Source organism: Pteropus alecto, unplaced genomic scaffold (genome assembly GCF_000325575.1).
Source record: "Pteropus alecto unplaced genomic scaffold, ASM32557v1 scaffold196, whole genome shotgun sequence".
Classification (NCBI taxonomy): domain Eukaryota; kingdom Metazoa; phylum Chordata; class Mammalia; order Chiroptera; family Pteropodidae; genus Pteropus; species Pteropus alecto.
The window spans coordinates 729,526-752,232 of NW_006439717.1; the positions used below are offsets into that span (position 1 = coordinate 729,526).

General features: G+C 52.0%; 1 protein-coding gene across 1 annotated transcript in view; it reads left to right on the plus strand.

Moving 5' to 3' along the window:
- Positions 1-4,999: 4,999 nt before the first annotated feature.
- FAIM2 (Fas apoptotic inhibitory molecule 2) overlaps positions 5,000-22,707 on the plus strand; it is a 26,363-nt gene continuing 8,655 nt past the window's right edge. Inside the window, exons 1-11 of the mRNA XM_006916794.1 lie at positions 5,000-5,097; positions 8,248-8,443; positions 10,675-10,775; positions 11,195-11,259; positions 11,701-11,754; positions 16,502-16,552; positions 16,892-16,931; positions 17,456-17,493; positions 18,031-18,118; positions 18,329-18,424; positions 20,114-20,167. Coding sequence (XP_006916856.1) covers positions 5,083-5,097; positions 8,248-8,443; positions 10,675-10,775; positions 11,195-11,259; positions 11,701-11,754; positions 16,502-16,552; positions 16,892-16,931; positions 17,456-17,493; positions 18,031-18,118; positions 18,329-18,424; positions 20,114-20,167 — 798 coding nt within the window. The 5' untranslated portion in view covers positions 5,000-5,082. The remainder of the gene's footprint in view (positions 5,098-8,247; positions 8,444-10,674; positions 10,776-11,194; positions 11,260-11,700; positions 11,755-16,501; positions 16,553-16,891; positions 16,932-17,455; positions 17,494-18,030; positions 18,119-18,328; positions 18,425-20,113; positions 20,168-22,707) is intronic.

Sequence of the window (22,707 nt, forward strand, 5' to 3'; positions counted from 1 at the left end):
CAGGAATGTAAATCCCAGCTCAGAGGGATTGCACAACAGGCTATGGCTGGCCAGCACAGGATGTTGGGTTCTTTGCTGCTGGTAGGGAGGGGGAGATTGGAAGGGCTTATATGGATAGCAGTGAGAGGAGTAGGGGACCAAGGATCTGCAGGGCAATGGCGGTCTTTGAAATCTGTAAAGGGCAGCCATAGCTGAGGCCCAGGCACTCTCAAGACGGTGCGTTGGGATGCCTGAGTCGCCTGGGCCACCACCTCTTGCAGAAACCTTCTTACTGTGAGTGACCTGGGCTCTAGCATCTGCTTCTGCACTCCTCTGCCATCACTGGCCTCAAATTTACCCTTCAGGGGGCAGGGGCTGGTGCAGGCTGGGTATGCAGGTCTGTGTGAGGGAAGGGGGTATGGGTAAGGATCTGAGGAGAGTTCCCTGGATGGCTCTGATTTTGCCCATCTAGGAAGCCTGAGAACTTCGCAACTCCACCTGCACACCCAGTCTAAGTGTTGTCACTGACACACTCTTGGGCTGACAGTCCCTAAGCTGAGGGTCACATTTACTCTTCTCATCTTGGCTTGGCTCCTTGTCATGTAATTTTGGGTAAGTTACTTTTTGCTTTTATGGCTGTAAAATGAAAAACACCACCTCTGTCCACACCTTCAGCCCCGTCCTCTCCCTAGCACTCAGCCCAAACAGAGCTGGCTGGCAACCAGAGCAGAACATGGAGTGAGATGGGCTGCCATGGTGTAGGCCTGGAAGGAGAGGAGAGGAAATGGCTTGGATCTACAACCTCCCCATGTGGTCTTTGAATCTCTCCACTCTCACAGCAGCCTAGCAGAGGTTTTGAAGGGAAGTTCTGGAGGGAGAAAAGAACTTCCTTCTGTCTCTCCCATTCCCAGGTGCTGCCTCTCCTTGTTCTTCTCTCCTTGGCTTTACTCTTCAGGGATGTCCTCACTTACTCAAGGTTCGGCCACTGTTCATATAGAATGACCATGGAGTGGCAAACCCCCAAATCCAGCCCAGTCTCTGGCAGCCACAATGCTCAACTCCATGAAGCCAGGGTTGAGTTGCAGGGTGGGAAGGGGCGAGGGGATCTCCTAAAACACAGTGCATGGTGCCCCGGGGCTGTGTAAGACCCTGGCAGAACCTCTCTCGGATACCAGGAGCCTCTAGCTGATCGCCTACAGGACATCTCCACCAAGATGCACAGGCACCGCAAACTCAACCTGACCCTGCCTAAAAACAAGTCAGCTCCTTCCTCTCTTTTAATAATGGCATCATTCTCCCAGGGACTTAGCCTCCAAGCCTCTATTCCTTCAGACTCCCCTTCTCCCTTTGTCCCAATTCCGGCCTCTTCCCAAGTCCTGTCAATTCTGCCCCAAACTGTCTGCCTCTCTCCATATTTTCTGCCCCTGGATCATTTGTCTTATTTTTAAACTATCGAACACATGTGGAACACTTGTTATATGCTTGGCTCCATTCTAAGAGCTTTACCAATACAAGCTCACAGCCTTCATTTTACAGATGAGGAAACTGAGGCACAGAGAGGTGAAGCATCTCACTAAGCGCCAGGATTTGAGCCCAGGCAGCCTGCTCCAGAGTCTGGACTGTGAGCCTCTGTCACAAGAACTATCACAAAATCTCTGCACTCATCCATGCATCTTCAATCCCTCCCACACATTTCTCTCAGGCTGGTCCTTCTTCCCTTCTTGCTTAAGAAAACACTTTAATGACAAAAATTACTACAGCAGTTTGGTCTTTCCCAAGCATGACTTTGAACATATTATTCCCTGCTCAAAAAACCTTGAAATTCGTACAAACAGAATAAAGCCCATCCCTCCAACCCCCCACTCCCGCTAGGAATTTACAAGTGTGAAGCCAATAAGCTCCCCTGGGGAACCCCTCACTTCCCCTCAGGCACTTCCCCTCTAGCTGTCCTGCCTCTCCTGCTCCCACCCCAGCATAGCACACAGCGAGCTCTGAATGAACCTTTCCTCCTCGAAGAAAGGCTACACGTCTGATTCCTCTTTGAACCAGTAAAGTGCCTACCACAATGTGTCACACAAAAGGCAGGACACACATGATGAATGAATTGCAGTGGAACTGAGTTGCTTACGAGGGTGGAAATGAATTATTTCACTAAACATTTGTAGAACCGTTACAGCTAATACGGACAGCTAATACTGGGTGCTATCTTTACATATATTATCATTTAATATGCTCTGCAGTCTTACAAAATTGGTATTATCACTATTCCTCACTAGGAAACTGAGGCTCTGAGAGGGGAACTAACTTGTCCGGAGTTATAGAGCTTTTAAATAGAGAGGCTGAGATCAGAACCAAAGCTGCCTGACTCTGAAGTCTGTGCTCTGGACCACCACACCTTACTGCCTCCAGTGGCCAGAAGAGTGTTAGACAAACCTTCCAATGTCCAAAGACCACATGATTGGGACATATCAGTGATGTCAAGGTAACAGAGTCCAACATCTGAGAAACATCACAGCATTGACATGTCAAAATGTCTGAGGAATATAAGGATCTTGTATAATGTACTTCAGTCATCCAAACATTTATCAAGCGCCTATTACATTGGTGCCAGGCGCTATTTTAACCTATAGGTATAAAGCAATGACAACCTTGCCCTTCTCCCCCACCAAAAAAACTCCACCTCCTCTCACGTAGCTGATATTCTAGTGGTGATGAGAGAGAGAGAGAAAGTGGGGGGGAGGGGTGATGGCGGAACTAAACCAAAAATATATGTCAAGGATAACAACTGCCATTAAAAAAAATAAGGTGGATTAGAAAAAAGGTACTGTCCAATAAGTTGGTGGGGGGTGCGGGGGGAGTATGGTGGTGGCTTTGCTACTTGTATGGGATCAGGAAGCCCTCTCCAATAATGTCCGAGCAGAGGCATGAGTTAAGTGAGGGAGTGAGCCTTGCAGCAATCTGTAGATATTCCAGGCAGAGGACACAGCAAGTGCAAAGGACCTGAGCTAAGAGCATGTTTGGTTCAGTCAAGGAACAGCCAAGAGACCTGTGCAGCTAAGGCAAAATGAATGGGGAGAGGAGCAGATGAGATACACAAACACATGAAAATACTGAGGCTGACATAGAGTCAGGCTCTGTGTAACACCACATGTCTGGGTAGTAGTAATAGCTGGGATACATGGAGTGTTTCACATGCCTGGTACTCAGTGCTGCTGACCCAAAACCTGCTACAGACAGCCTCCCTTAGAGTCTAATGGGGAGACAAACAAAGAAATCCCACAGTGCTATGCGACAGGTGCTATGTCAGGATGCCATGAAACTACAGAAGAGAAGCATCTAATCTTGACTAGGAGCCAAGGAGGCTTCCTGGAGGAGGTGGCACTTGAGCTGTCAAATAGGAGAAGGAAAACATTCTAAAACACAGATATGGAGAGGGAGGGTCAGGCCAGAACCTGGAATGGCCAAGCAAAGCTCAAGGGGCAGTACTCAAGGATGGGGGAGCGGGGCTGGAGAGTGCGGGAGCAGCTTGTGGGAAGAGATTCCTCTCTGTCCCCTCTCTCCTTCTCCCAACCAGGAGAGAGGGGACAGAGAGGAATTCAGGTTGGTAAGGGCTGAGAAAGACTCTGGAGAGGGAGGCCCAGGCTTAGGTGTGTGTGTGTGGAGAGAAGTTGGTGGTTATGGAGCGGGGCCAAAGGGCAAGTAGAGGCAGAATAAAGCCTTCAATACTTTACCTGTCTACCCAGGGCCCTTTCTCCCACATCATTAGGTGGGTCTAACTGGTTGTTGACAGGGAAGCAGATGGTAAGGGGCCACCCCCACCTGCACCAAGACTTGGCTTCTCATCCCACCCTATAAGGTTCAGATCCTTCTTTTAGGCAGCTCCCTGAGTCCTCACCGTGGGGCAGCCCAGGACACTCTGGTAGGAGGTTCCTCAGGTAATAACAACTTGCATACTCGGAGTGTTTCATGGTCTTCACTGGGCATCCACTGCCATAACCTGTGTGTCTTATAGTCCGTCTGGGATGGAGAGAGCTCCACTGTCATCCTCCTTTTCATAGGAGATGCTGCAGCTCAGAGAAGTTAAGGCCGTGCCAAAGTCCATGGGCCAGTGGGTGACTAAATTGGGACTCGAGTCCGGCTCTTGAGATTGCAAGCCCCACAGTAACACTGCAGCAACTGCGGAAAAATGGGCCTGGTGATGGCTGAGTCCCAAGGACAAGCCTGGGAAAAGAGATGGGGCAGGCTCTGGGATGGGGGGTCGGGGGAGATGGAGTCGTGGTGATGGAAGCTGAGAGTGGAGGCAGAAAGGGAGCAAAAAGAGGTGTTGGAGAAGACAAAAAAAAACTGGCAAAATGTCTCAGCAGGGTTATAAAAATCAGAAGCTGCATCTTCCTACACCCCCTTTCTATGACAAGGCAGTGAGGGGCCTCTTGCTCCCATTTCACAGGTGAGAAAATGGAGGCAAGGAGACGTGCCCACCTGGCTTGCCCAAAGGCCCATAGGAATTTAAGGCCCAGGGGACCTGTTAGAAGCCGGGTAGGGTAGACGAGACATTGTCAGTGTATGATGAAACAGAGATGATGAGAGGGAAAGGAGAGATGGAGACCAAAATCAGAGTCCCGTCCAAAGAGGGAGTGGAAAGGAGGCGGAGGCACAAATGAAGTCTGTCAGAGGCAGAGATGGTGGAGAGATGAGGCCCCGACACTCAGCTCCAGTTACAGGCAGGCAGCATCAGCTGGCCGGAGTGTCACGGAGTCCCCGCGCCTCCCGCCTGCGCGGACCCATCCACTTGGGCCGCTCTGCAGCGCGCCCTCCCTGTCCGGGGGGTGAGGGTGCGAGGGAAGAGGGGCGGGAGGAGGGGGACAGCGTACTGCCTCCTCCTCTCAGCTTGCGAATCCGCAGAGGCCTCCGGCTGCAGCCTCCGGGCCCGCCCCCGATCCCCTCTCCCCCCCTCCCCGCCGGGATGGTACGTTCCGATCCGTCTGGCCCGGCTGCAGTGGATGTTGCTAGAATCCACGCGGAGGAAGAAAGAGACGCAGGCAGCCTGCGGTGACCCAAGCTGCCGCCCCTGCCTCAGGGACCCCTTCCCCGTGAGACGGCACCATGACCCAGGGAAAGGTACCGGCATCTCCCCCGCCTGCATCATCCTTCATCCTCCGGCTTCCTGGCTCCCTGTCATCCTAAGCAAGCCCTCTGGACCACTATAACCATCCTCCCCTGGCTCTTTGCAAAGGTCCTCTATGGTCCTTGCTGAAGTTAGAGGACCAAAAGGCCCATTTCAAAAAAGGGGCCAGGGCCTCTTCTTGCCCATCAGGCTCACCTCTCTTCCCCTGGCTCCCTTCCACCCTTGCTTTGACATCACAGGACCCTACACAGACAGCCAGCCCCCCTCAGGTATCCGTGTGTGTGTGTGTGTGTGTGTGTGTGTGTGTGTGTGTGTGTGTGTGTTTTCACCAGGGTGAGCCCTGAGGGGCAGTTCCTATCCAGCATCCCCCTCTAATCCAATCCCAACCCCAACCACATTAGCTCATCATTTGCACCCTCCACAGGAATACCCCCCACCAAACTCCCTGTCGTTATTCTACATCTAGATACATCCCCTGTGGTTGGGGGTTACTATGGCAACCCTGCATCAGGATGCTCTAATTTTTGTTTTGGTTTTGGCAGGGCATGGGACTGGATGGGGCCAGATAAAACATCCTCTCTTTTTTTTCCAGTTCTAGGCCAGAAATGTAGGGGAGGGGCTGGGGCAGAGACTTGGCTGGCCTAGTAGGGTTATATAACAGCAACAGCCTGTAGAATTATACAACCACCAGGGCCTGGGGCAAAGGGGGAGGGTCTTCTGGCCTTCTGTTTGGGGGTGTTAAGGATTGGGCTGAGAAAACAGAAGAGGAACCTCCCCTACACTCCCCCTCTTTTCTCTGAGATGAGCATCAGAGCCAATGGCAGCCTTCCTTGGGCTCTCAGACCCTCCTCTCCCTGTTTTTAAGCTCATCAGGCCTCAAAATGATGTCATTGGGTGATACCACTACCTGCTATTAGGCAGACCTCACTTGGGAATGCCGGGGGTGTGTGTATGGGGGGAAAGACCCAGGAGTCTCTGGGGCATTGAGTGGCAGGGTGGGGGGGCTGGTGAGGAGGACTAGCTTTGAACAGGGCTGAAGTCAGAGGTGAGCATCCTTTTCCCAGGCACAAGCCCTGGGTCTGGGCTCAGAGGACCTTAGTTTTGCGGGGCTGAAATGGATGTTCCTGGGCATGACCCTTCTGGTCCGAGTGATGATGGAGGCTGGGGAGTGGGGAAGCAGATGATCCAGGGCCACATTCCTACAAGCTTGTGCTCCAAGCCCTTCCCCAGAGAGGCCTTGGGGGGTTAAAATGAGAGCTCCCCCCTCTCCTGATCCTCTCCCTCCACTCCCCACCTCCACCTCCACCATAAGTTCCCCGACAGCAGCTTTCTGTCCTGAGATGAATATATTGCCCCTGCCTCTTCTGCTCCCTCTCCCTGTCACCAGTTTATTCACAGGCTTTCTTGTGATGGAAAAGATCCCCAGTTCAGTGGTCTTCAGGGCTGAATGAGAGCAGAGATCTGGTACTTGCCCAACTCTGGGGGCCTCAGCTAGATGCACCCTCAAAAGAAGGGACTATGAGGCCTTCCTCAGTTTAACACATTCTTTTTGGAACCAGACCTAACTCTCATTTTCTGAGGTCCGGTCCTTTTGTTTCTCAGTTTTGATATCATCCCTCTACCTCAATCTTTCCCTCTCTGGCACCATAGTTCAGGCCCTCAAAGCTCATAGCCTCTCACCAAAGCTAAATGTGAACCTCGTAGGGGCAAGGGGCACGTCTGGTGTAAATGAACTGGAGTTTTCAACCTGCCACAGGCAGATTTCCCTCTGGGCCTCAGTTTCCTCATCTATAAAATGAAAGAAAAGACTGAATTAGATGCCTTCTGAGATCCCTTTCAAAACTGACATTCTGTGCTTCTGTTCTGATTTGGGGGAAAGACTGAGATTCCAATAAGACAAGGCCAAAGCAGGACCCTCAGCCTGGGCTTCTTGCCCTTCCTTTACCCTTCAGTTCCTATTCCTCTTCCTTCCCCACACCACCCATCTCCTCCCCACTTTCTGTTTCCCTGCTCTCTCATCCCCACTCTCCTTGTGTCACCTCTAGCCCAGCAGAAGGTGGCCAGTCCCGGTGAATGGTGCCTGGGCTCCGCAGCCCAATGGGCCACATGTAGCTCTGTGACCTTGGATAAGCCATTCTTCCTCTCTGATCCTCAGTTCCCGCCTTTTAAAACAGAGATCAAAATATACCTAGCAAGATAGCAGGGAGAGTAAATGAGAGAACTTTTCATTCAATAATACTTTTGAGGGCCTACTATGTGCCAGGCCTTTCCTTGAACCCCAGGGAAGCAGTGGAATCATACAGACTCAGTTCCTGCCTCAGGAACAGTGACCACCTATGGCGGCTCTCCTAAGAATTTTCTTCTTCCTCAGTTCTTATCCCAGCTCGTAGGTGCCCTTGGCCAGCCCTGACCCTCCTGGAGCTCAGTTCTCCCATCTATAAAATAGGGAGATTTCCCTCCCTCTGGGCCCCCCCCCCAGCTTTATTGAGGTATAAGTGACAAATAGAAATTGTATAGATTTAAGATATAAAACTTGATGTTTTGATATACATATGCATTGTGAAATGATCATCACAATCAAGCTAGTTAGCATATCCATCACTTCACATAGTTCCCTCTTTTTTTGTGGCAAGAACACTTAAGACCTAATCCCCTCAGCAGATTTTAAGTACACAATACACTATTGTTAACTATAGTCACCAAGTTGTACATTAGATCTCCAGAACTTTGTCATCTCGCATAACCGAAATTTTGTACCTTTTGACCAACATCTTCTCATTTCCCCCGACCTCCCAAGCCCTGGCAACCACCATTCTACACTGTTTCTATGAGTTGACTATTTTAGATTCCACATATAAGCGAGATCATGCAGTTTTTGTCTTTTTGTGTCTGGCTTATTTCACTTAGCATAATGTCTTCCAGGTTCATCCATGTTGTCACAAATGGAAGGATTTCTTTCTTTTTAAAGGCCGAATAGTATTTCATTGTATACATACACCACAAAATAGGGAGATTCTTGTCTACATCCCTCACCCTCCAGGTGAGACAGTACCCATGGAACTTCCAAACTGGAAGGGCTGGTGAGGAGGGTGTGGAAGGCATCCTTTCCCTTGTGACCAACTCTCCCTGCCTCTACTTCACAGCTCTCCGTGGCTAACAAGGCCCCCGGGACCGAGGGGCAGCAGCAGGCAAATGGTGAGAAGAAGGAGGCACCAGCAGTGCCCTCGGCCCCACCCTCCTATGAGGAGGCCACCTCCGGAGAGGGGCTGAAGGCAGGGGCCTTCCCCCCAGCCCCTTCAGCTGTGCCTCTCCACCCCAGCTGGGCCTATGTGGACCCTAGTAAGTCTCTCAGCTCCTGCAGACTGGAGCATCATGGGGAGTGGTAGGATCGCATGGAAAACACGGGTAGGAAGTTCCCCAGAAATAGACGCATTGTGCAGTTGTTGTATGAGGCTCTGTTGTCAAAGGCTTGAGATTTGAAGGATTGTTCTGAGGGTAGGTCGAGGAGGACTCCGTGAAAAGGGAAACATGCAATGTCTGCAGTCAGAGTGCTTTTGAATGGGGATGAGGGGGTTTTTTCAAGTCACCAAGCTAGGACAAACAGAGGGAACAGATGCAGGGAGAAAAACTAGGGTCTAGTCTAGAAAGTCTCTTCTAAATGAAAGAAATGCAGAGAAGGGATGGGGAGAGGACAGAGTGGATGCAGGAAGGGGCAGTATAATACTGCAGCTGGCTACGAGCGGGGCTAGCTCCCTGTGAGTGGGGGTGCAGCATGTTTACATGTGAGCTGATATGAAACCTTAGTAGGGACACATCCCCTTGGAGGCCCCAGGGGTGTTGGGGGCCAGAAGCCTGAGAATCCACTTCACCCACCACTCTCCTCTCTTTCCTTCCCCAGGCCATTGTGGGGGGCATGATGTGGGATGGTGTGTGGATGCCAGTATTCCTCATGACCAGGAATAATTCATAGACAGACTCACCCAGGCTGATGCCAGCTCCTTGCAGATCAAGGCTTGTAACTGGTGGGAACCTCGGTGAGGTTGAGCAGTCTACGAGAGCTTTGCCTCAGGGCTGAGAACATACAACTGTCCACAAGCTGTAAGGAAGGATCCCCTCTCAAATCTCCCTCAGCCTCTTCAGGCTCCTCAACAGCCTCTCAATCCCCCTCCCCCACCTTATCAACCCCACCTCCAGCAGAATTCTAGAAGTGGTCCTAGGGACAATGCTTCAGACAGAGCCTCTACTCACAAGGAGTAGCCACCATGGTCCGCACCACCCACTATAAAACCCTTCATTCCAGACCCAAGCAGACCTACTGGAAGGCCAATCAAGGTCTGGTGTCCACAGGAGCCCTTCTCTCTGCCCCAGACACCCACAGGGCTGCTTCCTCTCTCCTTTTCTCCCCTTTGGTGGGTTATGAGTTATCTTGGTAAAGAGACAGGGATGTGAGTGTTCAAGGCTGAAAGAATGATGTGTGCAGAGGCCCAGTGGCAAGAGGGCACATGGCTGAAAAAAATATAGTCAGGTTGGAGAAAAATAGGAGAGAGTAATGTGCAGTGGGTCTAGAGGGCTCATGGGAGGCTGCAGAGGCTTTGTTAAAGAACTTGAACTTGAGTAAAAGGCAGTGAGGAGCTATTGAAGAGCTTGAAGCAGACCAGTGCCGTGGTCAGCTTTGAAAGCCCAAGATTGAGGAGCTGTTGCTGGAGTGGGGAGAGAGAGGGAAGATCATGTAGAACTGATGGGGACAATGGAAGAGAACAGAGTGGACACGTGTGAGGCCTCAGGAATGCTCTGGATAAGGGGTGTAAGAGAGAGGGTGGTATAGTTCCCATCAGGCACAGAACCATAGGCTTTCACTTTTATCTCATTTTGTCCCTATAAGGTGGGTATCACTGACCCATACCGGAGAGGAGACTCAGAGAAGACTGGTGATTTGCTCAAGGTTACACAGCTAGTCAGTATTAGAGGAAGAGCCACATATGGATCTGTTTGATTGTGGAGCTTATGCTCTTCTGAAAGTCTGAGTTCTGGGATCAACTCCCAAAACTTCAGCCCCACCCACACCCCATTTTTTGCCCTGTCCTAACTTTATTTCCCGGCTGGAGCACTCACAGGACCACCTATCCAAATGGGACCCAGTTCCCACCCGAAGGGTGCCAGAGCAAGGTAGGGTCAAGACCTTTGACCCTGGGATATGTTAGGTAGCCCTGGGAGCTTGTCTGTCCCTCTCTGATTCTCAGCCATAGGGAGTGTCCAGGAAGGGGGTTGGGGGACACAAGAAGAAAGGGTCACATTTGTATGGCAGAGCTTGGCCCCCAAGGAGCCTCAGCCAGGGTAAAGGGAAGGAGAAGGGAGATGACAGTTTATTCTCAGGACTCAGAACAGGGAAGGTGAGAAGCAAAGGGAGAGAGATTTGGGGATCTGGTGGGAGGTATGAGAATGTGGCTGGAGAGGAAGTCTTCAGCTGGTCCGGGAGGCCAGTTTGACAAAAGGCAGCTCTGAGTAGGTGGCCATTGGAGGCAGTATTTAAATATATGGGAGCCCTCATGACCCTTCCCTTGCCCACCCAGGCAGCAGCTCCAACTATGACAACGGATTCCCTGGAGACCATGAGCTCTTCACCACCTTCAGTTGGGATGACCAGAAAGTTCGTCGAGTCTTCATCAGAAAGGTAACTGCCTCTCCCCAGTTCTCCAGGACTGGAGGCCTGGGTCAGGGGAACCTTTGAAAAAACCCTTGGCCCAACCCTCTGCCTGCAGAGGCCACCGTCTCCTCTTCTCTTGTGATGCCGGATGACAGTAGCTGTTGGGAAGTGCTTCCTTAGGTTTCACCCACTGTCCCTGCTACTCCTAATCACATAGTCTCTTCCCTCCCGATACTGTGGGGAACCTTTCCTACGGGCGTGGGCTCCGGAATATCTTTGCTCCCCTTTTACCTTGTCCTGGATTTGTTCTAATGACCCTCAAGGATAATGAGGGCACAGGATGTAGGTCTGGAGAGTAGATGGGGTCACCGGGAAGCTGAAGAGCTGAGCCTCCTTGGCCTCAAACAGGGCTCCCCAAGCTGAGTGAAACCCCCTCTCACCGCCAGGTTTATACCATCCTGCTGATCCAGCTGCTGGTGACCTTGGGTGTCGTGGCTCTCTTTACCTTCTGGTGAGTTGGCATTGTGGACCAGCACCTTGCAGGGTGGCTGTGGCCAGGCTGGGGTGGGAGGACCCAGAACCAGATGTCTCTTGAATGTTCGCCTGAAGAGATTTGTGTGGAGCAGTGGACCTCCTCGTGCCAGGAGAGAATCTTAGAACCTTTTATATGTACATGGAAGAGCCCTCCATCCAGAGCAGGGAGGACACGGTGCCCTCCGGGCCTGTAGGGGTCTGTGAGGCAGTCATTGCTCTCCGATCCTCTAGCCCCACACCCAGGCATCTTCGAGTCCCAGGCTGGGACAATGGCTGGGGCTCCCTAAGCTACCAGGAGGAGTACATGCCTCCTTTCTTCCTCTCAAGTCCTGTAAACTGTGGAGGGCAGTTGCAGATGTTGAGCCAGAAATAGAGACAAAGGGTAAATTCTTATTCTTTCTCCCTCCTTTCTCTGCAGTGACCCTGTTAAAGACTATGTCCAGGCCAACCCAGGCTGGTACTGGGCATCCTAGTGAGTATACCCCAGGCTCCCAGGCCCCTTCCAGGGAGCCCTCAGCAGGACATGGTGGGAAATATCTGCTGACAGAATGCAAACCCATGGCATCTCCACACCCCATAGGAACTGTTCTCACAAGAGCATGGCCAGAAGGGCTTTTCTGTGGTGTTTAGATCCTAGGGGGAAGGGTGGAGATGGGTGTGGGTTCTGGTGCCTGCCCAGGGAGGGAAGGGTGAGGTTGGGACCATGGCTGGAGAGACTCACACCTTGGCCCGAAAGGGAAGGAGGAGTGGGACACCTTGGTCCACACTAATAATAATGTTGCTACCCTTATTAATATCGTTGTTATTCATGCTTACTAATTGAATTATTAATTATAATAGCTACCACTTATAGAGTGCCTAATAAGGGCTGGGCATTGTTCTGTGTGCTTGATATATGGTATTGCATTTGTTCCTCAAGTCTACTGGGTGTGATTTCCACAGAAACTTGAGGCTCAGACAAGTTGACTAATGTGCCCAGGGTCACACAGTGGTGAAGCTGAGATTCAAACCCAGGATTCAGGTTGAAATTTATGCTCTCAATCCCTCTGCTTGGCAGACTCACTTCTTCCTGAGCCACTCCCCTCCTGGTTGAAACATGGCAGGTAACTTAAAAGAGGTTTGACAGTGTAGGTGATTCTAACCCTCCTACCTTGGCAATTAAGGAGTCATTCTGGATAATTCCAAGCCAGAAACATGCTGGACTCAGGGCAGAACTGCTCTCACCAAAGTCCCCTTTTCACCCGCTGTGAGCCTGTATGGGGGCTGCTGGGGAGGAGGATAGGTAGTGGGCAGCACAAGACAGCATATGAAAGAGTAGGGTTCAGAGGAGAGGAGAAGGGAAGATGTGAGCCTGGTCTACACTGGGAGTGTGCTTCAAAGGATGGAGAGTGGAGTAACTTAAGCAAGAGCATGGCAGTGGGACTGCACATGGTACATTTGGTAAATTAGGGACTAGATTGTCAGAGGGCTGGAAGACTCACATAGGACCATCCGGAACATCTCAGAGAACAGTGGGGCCTTATGGGTAGAGGCTCAGAATGCTAGCCAATGGGCTTGCACCACTAGGGCACTCCCAGGCCTGTTACTGGAAAGGGATCTGGTGGGGGTATGGGCTTCAGCCCAAAGCCTGCAGGACCGCCCTGAGCCCAGAACAGTCCCAGAGTAGGTCTAGAGTTTATACAAGCCAGCCAGAGGCTCATGGGAAGAAGGCTTCTCCTGGCCTCTTGGGCTCCTCATAGGAGCAAAGGAGTGGAAGGGAGGTTCAGTTAAGTTGGAGGTCCCAGGGGAGGAGACATTCACACCCAGAGCCTTTCATAAGGCACAGGGCAGAGGGCCTGTCTGCAGAACAGACAGTAAGCATGAGTTTTGGAGAACAAGAGACACTGTGTGGTAAAGCTAATGAGGCCCCAGGGACAGCTCACACAGCAGGTTGACATGGCTCCCAGCACGTCAGCACCACCTGGTAGCCTCGGGCGCCCTGAGAACTCTGGAATGGAGTCCCCAGGCCCCTCGCCAGGCCTTCTGTGGGAAGGTCTGCAGGACGGCAAGCCCTGAGCAGATGGTGGCAGGAAGACAGCCCAGAAATGAGCAGGCTTGGAAGTGGGGCAGAGCCCACCCTGCTGAGGGCAGGCATGAGAATCTGGCCTCTAAATGGTGAACTTTATCAGCGTCCCTCCTAGACCTCTCCAGGTAGAAAACAGAGATGCTCTCCCTGGCTCAGGGGTGGGAGGCGGTAGAGAGAAATGGGAAGTGGGCATGGACCATGTGCTTTTTATGGGGTGTCACAAAGCCTTCAAGATGCTTGGGAATTCTGCCATCAAGAAGCTTTCCTTTTCTCCAGAAGAGCAGCCCTTGACTCTGCCCTGCCCCTTCTCTACCCCTCAACTCTGTCCACCCTGCCCCCTGAATCTGCCTCTGGGTCTGAGACCTGGTAGTCTCACCTCCTCCAACATATCAAGCCCCTAATAGCAATAAGAATAAAACAGCTTAAAAAAAAAAAACAAACTTTTTTTGTGTGAGGTGCTGTGCTAAGTGCTTTACAGATGTTTTTCATTTAATCCTTACAACAACCCTACCAGGCAGATACTATTATTATCCACATTTTACAGATGAGGCAGTTAAGGCTCAGTGAGAAGTTATTGCTTCTGAAACAGCATAGCCAGGATCTAAGCCCACAGTCTTTCTGATTGCAAAGCTTGTGCGCCTCCTCCCCCACCCCATGGCCCAGGACTGGTCCTAGAGCAGGACATACGAGTGGAGGACACTGAGTTTAGACGCTGGCCTCCACCTGAGCCACACTTCTCTGTCCTGACACTCTGTAAACAGCCCATGGCTCCAGTCCAGGCCCTGGGGCCCAGGCTCTGACTCAAAAGTCAATCTTTCTCTCACTACTGCTATGACTCATTCTCTGCCCCCTGGGATGGCAGCCTTCCAGCACCCCCAGCCCTCCCTCGGCTTTCTCGAGGCCCCAGTCTTCTCCCTCAATGGTCTCTTGCCTTATTGTCTGATTGCTCCCTCTGAGCCATGGCAATGGGAACTGTGGGCCTCCCTACAGTGGGTTGGAGTAAGGGCTGTGGGGTGGAGGTAGGGGAACCAGGCAGAGGAGGAAAAGTGTGAGACCAGAGCTGGGGAGAGGAAAGTCAGAACCTCTCCAGGAAGCTGTCAGTCTTATTATAATAATAACAACTCCCATCCTCAAGTACTTATCCCCTGCCAGGCCCAGTGCTAAATGCTTGAAGTGCATTCTTTCATTCAATTCTCACCACAGCCCAGTGAGTTGACACCAATATTCCTGTTTTCCAAAGCAGGGATCTGGGGCTCTGCAATTAAGTAACTTGTTCAAGGTCACATGATAGTAGTGGCAGAGCCGGGATGTGAATGCAAGTGTCAAGTTCCAGAGCTGCAGCATAACCCCCAGGTCATCAGTCCCTCTGCCCTTCCCCCAGATTGCTTGTCTTGAGGGTTGAGGAGCTATGGACCAGAGAGAAAAGGAGACTGGGCCTTTGCCGCAAGGAGGCTTCCAGTCTGCCTGGGGGGACAGGACCCACACTCAGGACACACATAGACAAGGTATTATCATTGTCGTTGTTGAAGTAACTGACTAACGACTCAAACGAGGCCAAAAGAGAGCAGATGCTGGAGTGTTTCTCAACTGGGACAAGAGATTCTGCTGTTCCTCATGGAGCAGGACATTCAGCAGCCACGGCCCCAGGGTTAAGAATCCCTCAGTCACTGCGACAACAGTTCCACATCGTTCAAGAACCACTGAAGAATAGGAACGGGTAGAGATGGAGGGCTACTCCTCACCAAATCCAACAGGCTTGTCTCAACCCTACATTCCCTGTCCTTTTGCGTTTCATCCAGAAATATTTAAAGATTACCTAAACAGTGCCAGGCCCTGGGTTAGAAGGTAGGAATACAAATGAGTAGGTCATAGACTGGCCCCCCCAGATGTTACACCTAGGGGTCAGATGAGCAGGCCCCTGAGGGGTGGGGGTGCAGCTTCCATTGAGGTATGTTCATGGTACACGGAGGAAGTCCCTCTAACCCAGACCTCGGGCGTCCTTTGCCAGTTAGCCCTTTCTAGCAGGAGCAGAGTGTGAGGGTACAGTTGGACAAAGGGTGATGAGAGGGGAGAAGGGAGAGTAGAGAGGTGAAGTGTAGTGAGGGATGGGCGGAAGAGGTAGGCGGGGGTGGATCATGCAAGGTATTGCCAGGTTTTTGAGAATTTTAAACAGGAGTCCCATGATCGGATCTGTCTGCAGCTTGGAGGGTGGAAGGCAGGGCTGGAAGCAGGAGGACCAGAGAGAGAGAAGAGGCCCTATCTAAAGGGATGATAGTGGGAATGCAGAGAAGGAGACAGATCTGAGAGCTGCCTAGATAGGAGGATCAACAGGTCCAGGTGATTAATTGGGCATGGCAGGGTGAAAGTCAAGGGTGATGCTGAGGCCTCTGGTTGGGCAACTTGGAGGGTACATGATGTCTTCTGCAATAAGGATGCAGGACCAGAGCAAGGAAGAAGGCGAGTTCGGGTCTAACCTGTTGAATCTGGCGTGTTTCTAAGTTGTTTGATATTCAAGTCTTTGGTTGAGAAGGAAAATCAAATGAGAAATATGGGTGTGAGTCGTGAGTGTTTGCCTGATAAAGGGAGTCCTGTGGATGAGTGAGCCTACCAGAGAGAGCATGAAGGGAGGTCATGCCCCACATGACCCTAAGCATAGAAGGAAGGAAGCATATTTAAAGATACTCTGAAGGAGATTGAAGAGTGGCCAGGGAGGTAGGAGGGGACCCAAGAGCATATCATCGTGGAACCAGGGAAACAATGAAGAGATCAGATATTGTTGAAAAGTCAGTTAAGATATGGAATGACAAGTGTCAGTTAGACTCAACAAGTCATATTGATGTGGCATCATATTGTATGTGAGTTTTTTCTTGGAAGTAATGAGATAAGGTCCAGGGAAGCCACTTTAGATTGGGTGGTCAGCTGTCCTATGGCACCCAAATATTTCTGGAAGCAGGCTCATCCTGCTTCCCTTCCTCTCTTTTAGAATTGGATCACCACCCTGCCCATTGCTAAATTCTAGGATGACCGTAGCCTTACCCCAGCCCCAATCATCCTGCCTGGTTCCCTGTGGGAGTAGAGAGTGTGATGGGCAGGAGACTGGATGGAGAGGCCTCAGGGGGGACTAGCTGACTCACCATCCATGTGTCTTTCACAGTGCTGTATTCTTTGCGACCTACCTGACCCTGGCCTGCTGTTCTGGACCTAGGTATGATGATGGCTTGAGGAGCAACTTGTGGGAACATGAGCAAGATCTCGGGCATTCTGGTCCCAGTCCTGCCTACCACCAGTGTGCTGCACACCCTTAAGAGGGCCCCACCTCTCTCTGGACTCCATCATGCAGGCCTGCCCCCTCCCTCCTTTACTTGACACTTCCGAGGTGGGAGGAGGGTGGACGTACAGGTTGGGACACATGGAAATGTGGCTGAAGAAAGAGCCTCCAAGAAGCGGGGGTGGGGCTGGGCAGACCCACTCCCTGCAGCGATGACCCAGCCTGTAGCTGCTGGCACCCCACATACTCCTCTGAACTCGGTGGCTTCCCTTGCAGGAGGCATTTCCCCTGGAACCTGATTCTCCTGACCATCTTTGTAAGTGATCTGAGGTGGCTGGGGAGAGATGCCAAGTGGGGATTGAAGGAGGAGGGAAGGAGGATGAGCTCGCAGTGCCAGGAAGTCTAGGCTGGGGATGTCTAATGTGAAGTCACTGGTATAGACAGGGGTATTTTAATCCCACTTCTTCCACAAAGATGTCCACCTTCTCCAATGGGCTTAGTCTTCCCTGTCCCATTCCATCCACAGTAACTTTCCACTGTGATTTTGTTTTTAAGAGCTTTGTATGCAGCATCCTAGAGCTATGAATAATGAAAAGTGGCTAGGGGTGGGTGGTCTTAGAACAAGGAGCAGAGCAGGGCTGCAAAAGGAAGAAAGGTGTAGCCTGCACAAAGCCTGTCGAGACGCTTCTTCGCCAGGCCCAAGTCCTGGAAATAAATGTGTGTGTGAGCAAAACAGACGTAAAGTTGAAGGGTATATGCAAGGGGTGGAGACCTAGGCTGGTCTTTGAAGGTATCTGGGTTCTAAAGTCAGTTCTGGAGCATTCCTGTTTTACCTTTCAGACCCTGTCCATGGCCTACCTCACTGGGATGTTGTCCAGGTAAAGAGAACAGGTGGTAAAGGAAGGGGCCATAGGTCAGGCTTGGTGCCAGGGACTAGCCACACCCTGAGAAGAGCTGCCCCTAAAAATCATCACTCCTGGGAGCATTTGAATGGGGGAGGGGATTCAGGGAGGCAGGAAACATTGGCCTAGAGCCCTCTCCCCATACACTGTGCTGGACAGTGTCTTTAGGACCTGGCCTAGTCGGTGGGATGGGGTGGGAGATGGAAGAGACCAAAGTGACTCCTGTCCGGCTGTAGCTTAAAATACCCCAGACTTGTGATCATGAAGTTCCCACCTCGGGCACCAGCACAAACCCCTCCCAACCCCACTCCCACTTCTCTAAGATCCTTCTAACAGGATTTCAAGGCTAACATGGTGGAAAGGGCAGGGCCCAAGAGAAAGGCCAGGGAAGCAGGGAGAGGAAGGGCCCTGGGAAAGGGTAGAGGGTTCCAGCAGAGAGAGTGGGCCTAGGAGGAGGACCAGGGGAGACCAGAAGTCCTGTTGGAAGCTGAGCCCTGGCCTGTGGTCCTGCAGTTACTACAACACCACATCTGTGCTGCTGTGCCTGGGCATCACCGCCCTCGTCTGCCTCTCTGTCACTGTCTTCAGCTTCCAGACCAAGGTCAGCTCTGGGACCTGTGGGCAGGGAGATGGGGTTAGGGGATCTAAGCTTAGAGCCCTGGCTGGTGAGAGGTAAAGGGGGTGAGTTGAGTGTGGGAAGGCCACTTGGGGGATTGGAGGGGGAAAGAACACTGGGTTCCAGGGCTGAGCACTAAATGTGGCTGCGGTAAAGGCCTGAGCCTGGTAGCTGACATCTGTCCCATCCTTGTAGTTTGACTTCACTTCCTGCCAGGGTGTGCTCTTTGTGCTGCTCATGACTCTCTTCTTCAGTGGACTTATCCTGGCCATCCTCCTGCCCTTCCAATATGTGAGTCTTGAGGGCTTCCAGGGGGCCCCATGGGGAGGGAGGGGGGCCTGCTGCCCCGAGGGTGCTGTTTCCTCCCACGCCCTCCAGGGAAGGCCCAGAGCCAAAGGCCCGCAGCCTGCCATCCTGTCCGGCCCCTCCTGGCACCTGCCCTGGTCTTGTTGGCAGTGTAAGCAAACCAACAAGGAGGCCTTTCTTGGCAGGCCCGGGCAGCTGCCTGCTTCACAAGCCACATCCGGCTTCACTTTTCCCGTCTTCTCCTCTCAAGGAGGAGGTGAGGCTGGGGGGTGGGGTATGCCACGGAGCATTTAAACCCCTGGCAAGGGAGGGAGCTCTGGAGCTCTGGAGCAATGTGGGGCCACCAGACCCAAAGCGAGGGCCCTGAGGAAGGGCTTCCTGGAGCCCTTGGGGGATAAGCCAAGTTCAGAAGGCAGACTCTGGCCAGCCAAGCAGGTGAGGGTTGAGGCAGTGGGCCCTGAGCCTACCCCCACCCCACTGGAGCATCCATGGGGCCAGCCAAATCTCAGCTCTTTTACAAATGTCCAGCCTGCCCTGGGAAACCCACCCAGGACTGCTCGGGGCTCAGTGATCCATTCCAGGTGCTCAGGCCGCTGCAGATGGAGAAGGGGGCAGATTGAGGGCATCACAGGAGGGGCCTGAAGTTTAAATCCTGAGAACCCAAGAGATGAAGCTATTGGACCTCTGCTGGGGTCTCAGTGCTCATACCCACCCCATGCTCCTTTTGGTGCATGGTTCCCACGGCCCCTTTTCTGCCAGGTTGGGAGCAGCAGTCCTCACCCCTCTTTCCCCCACCTGATCCTGCTGAGCCCTAGCCCCCAGGGCATTGGCTCCCAGTCCAGGACAGCAGGATTGATTCTGGCATTTCCTTGGCTCTTCCCTGGATCCTGTTGACGAAGGGAGGGGCCGGAGCTGGCCTGGGGCCCTCTGTGTATCTAGGATGGGGGTACAGGAAGGGGCCCCAGAGCTTCAAAGAACCCTTTATTGACCCAGCTCAGGCTGCTGAGATGCCTATATTTCCAGGAATCCTCTGAGGGAAGGCCCTATAGAGGGCAACTGGTGTGGTACCTCTTATAGGGTTTCCACACACAGCTGGGTGACCTTGAGACCTGGGGGAACCTGAGATTGGGCGGAGATGCTGTTCCAGCCTCTGCGGGAGATCTCATTATGCATAGCTAGCAAGGATTCTAGATAGCTCCCACCACACCCCTGAGTTCAAGTCCTTGTCTCCTTCACCTCAGCCCCTTACCTGCACAGGCAGAGCCTATGAATTCCCCACAGAGGAACAGACAGACCCAGTACAGGCCAGGCAGGAGAGAGCAGCCTCAGGCCAGACCCAGGTTGGGAGGATGACAGAGCCCAACAGGATGAGTTACTCTTGTGCTACCTGAGCCTGGGGCTGCATGTGGAGGAAACAAACACCAGGCATTTGGAGCACACCCCTGTCAGGCCCTCCATGCTCACTGTTCTTCTGGAGTTCCCCTACCCACGCTGAGCACACAGATAATCAAGAGTTGGGGGCAGTATGGGGTGGCTGGAAGCAGATGCCCAGGGGACAGAAGGTGACCCAGGGGACAGAAGGTTCCACATCCTCTAGTCTGTGGACTGAGCCCTCCTCCCTGCCTCGCCACCCCATCTTGCCATCTCTAAGCCCATTTTGTGTCTGCCCCACAGGTGCCCTGGCTCCACGCAGTGTACGCCGTGCTAGGAGCAGGCGTGTTTACATTGGTGAGTGTAGCTCCCTGGGGGCCTTGCCTTCTCAGCCTCTGATCATCTCCCCAGGCCCCTCCACCATCTCTGCCTCCCTCATAGTCCTCCTCCCTGAGGGCCAGGTGGGGCTGGTGCTAGGGTCAGGGAATTCTCTCTGGTCTCCAAGACAGACCAGCCCATCTGGGCAGAGGGGGAAGGAAGGTTGTAACATCAGAACTGAAGCTTTAAGCAGCTGGGAAGACATACCCCTAGCTCCTGGGGAGAGCCAGTGCTGCTTGTGGGGGTGGGAGAATGAGGTGTCCTGACCACGTGGACTAAGTTAGTTGTGGCTCTACTAGGGGTAATCTGGGAAGGCTTCTTGGAGCAAGGATTCCATGTACCCTGTGAGGGAGAGGCACCTAGATGGAGCTTGTTCTTGGATGTTCCCACAAAACTGAGAGTGTTGATGACAATGATTGTGATTCTGATAATAATAGCTAATATTTGTTGAGCACTTGCTCTCCCTCCCTGGCAAGCTCTCCATGTGCACTTCATCCTCACCATAACTCTACAAAATAGGTTCTATTGTTATCAAATGAAGATGAGGAAACTGAATTTCAGAAATGTTAAATAACTTGCCCAAGATTATCTAGCATCTTAGGAAGTGGTACGGCTCAATTAGGAACTGGACCGTCTGGCTTCAGAGCCCCATTCAGGGTCTGGGGCTAGGTGAGGAGGGGATTGGGGTGGCTGGAAGCAGATGCCCAGGGGACAGAAGGTAACCAAGGGCAGACATGTGCCTGGAGCAGCCCGACACAGACCCTTTGCTCAGATGGGCTCCAAACATGAATGTGATGGTGCTCCGGGATCCATCTAGGGATAAGCTCATGTTGGTGACATCTCTTTGGGGCGAGGGGGTGGGGAGAATCCAAGGTAAAACTTACACTGCCAGCAGGAGCAGTGACCAGACTGTCCTCTCCCTCATTAGAATGTTCAGCTTAACTCAGTCTGGCCAGAGTTCTGGGCTTAGTCACAGGTTCCAGAGGCTTGTGGGTGACAAACTGGGGGTGCAGAGAAGGGAGAAATAGGGGATTAGACCTATGAGCAGAGGTTTGGAGGTTTTGGATGGAGATCAAGCCAGGAATGGAGGTGTGGTAAGTTCATTCATTCATTCCCACAGGTCTTTATTGAGCACCTACTATGTGTGATGGGCTTTGCTGTGTCCCCAGGAAGCCATGGTCAATAAGAACACAGTGCACGGCACATAATGGCACTCAGTAAATATTTGCGGAATGAGTAAATGACCTCTAGGCTCAGAACTTGAGGGCTGGAAGAGACTTAAACGGGTTCTAGTGAAACTCCAAGCCCCTCCTTTTACAGATGAGGAAACTGAACCCTAAACAAGTTAAGTGATTTGTCCCATGTTTCCTGGCAAGATAATGGCCTAGTAACTAAGTGTGGCCTTGGTCAAGACTAGGGTGACCAACTTATCTCAGTTTACCCAGAACTTTCCCAGTTTTAGCACTGAAAGTCCCACTTCTTGGGGGACCCCTTAAATCTTCGGCAAACCAGGATGGTTGGTCACCCTTTGACACTAACTTCTCTCAGCTCCCGGACCAGCGCGCTTTCTTACAGGCAGTATGTGCTAAAGGCAAGTTTAGACTAGAAGGGTGGCATGGGAAATGTGCAAGGAGGAAAGAAAAAAGGAAGGTCACACTGGAGAAAGTGGGTCTGCGGGGGCCTCAGAAGGTAGCCAGAGTTTGCCAGGGACACATAGAAGAAGAGGGGTCAATGCAGGGCAGAGTGGGAGGAGGGCGAGCATGATGGATGGAGGGACCCAGAGTTCACACGGCTTCATGCAGATCAGGTCACAACAAGTGTATCAGCAACATGGGGAGGCTGTCTGTACAAGTAAGGTTGGATGAATAGTAATCTGTTAAATTTGTTTAATAATCCCTTGTGTTATTAGGATAATAAAAATAATCCCAACCACCTGTTCCACTCTTTACATTTTACAAAGCAGTTTCACACCTATTACTTCATTGGATTTCCACCATAACCCAGGGAGGGAGGCAGCACTGATGTTATAAGACCTTCTTTCTACATATGAAGCCCTAGGTGTTAAGGGGCTGGCACAGAGTCCCACTGCCAGTCAGGGGCAGATCTAGGACAAGGCCCAGGTATTCTGGGCTCAGTCTGGTACCACTTCTAGCGCCCCTGCTTCCCCCTCAAAGAGGATAACTCCTACTGGCTTGAAGTTCGGGGAGGCAGAGATCTCTCCAGTAATTTAGCCCCCTCGTCTCTTGCATCATCAGTGTTGCCCTCTCTACTGAATTAGTCCCATCAGCGTAGAAACAGGCTATAACACACAAACGCGCGCGCGCGTGCGCACACGCACACATGCACACATGCACACGCACACACATGCACGTGCACATGCACATGCACACACATGCACACACACACGTCACTCACTCCCTACTCCTCACTCTGCTTTCTCTCCATAGCATTTCTCATCCTCTAACATACCAGATGTTTTTGTGATTTTTTTGTTTGTTTGTCTCCCTTTAGCAAAAGTT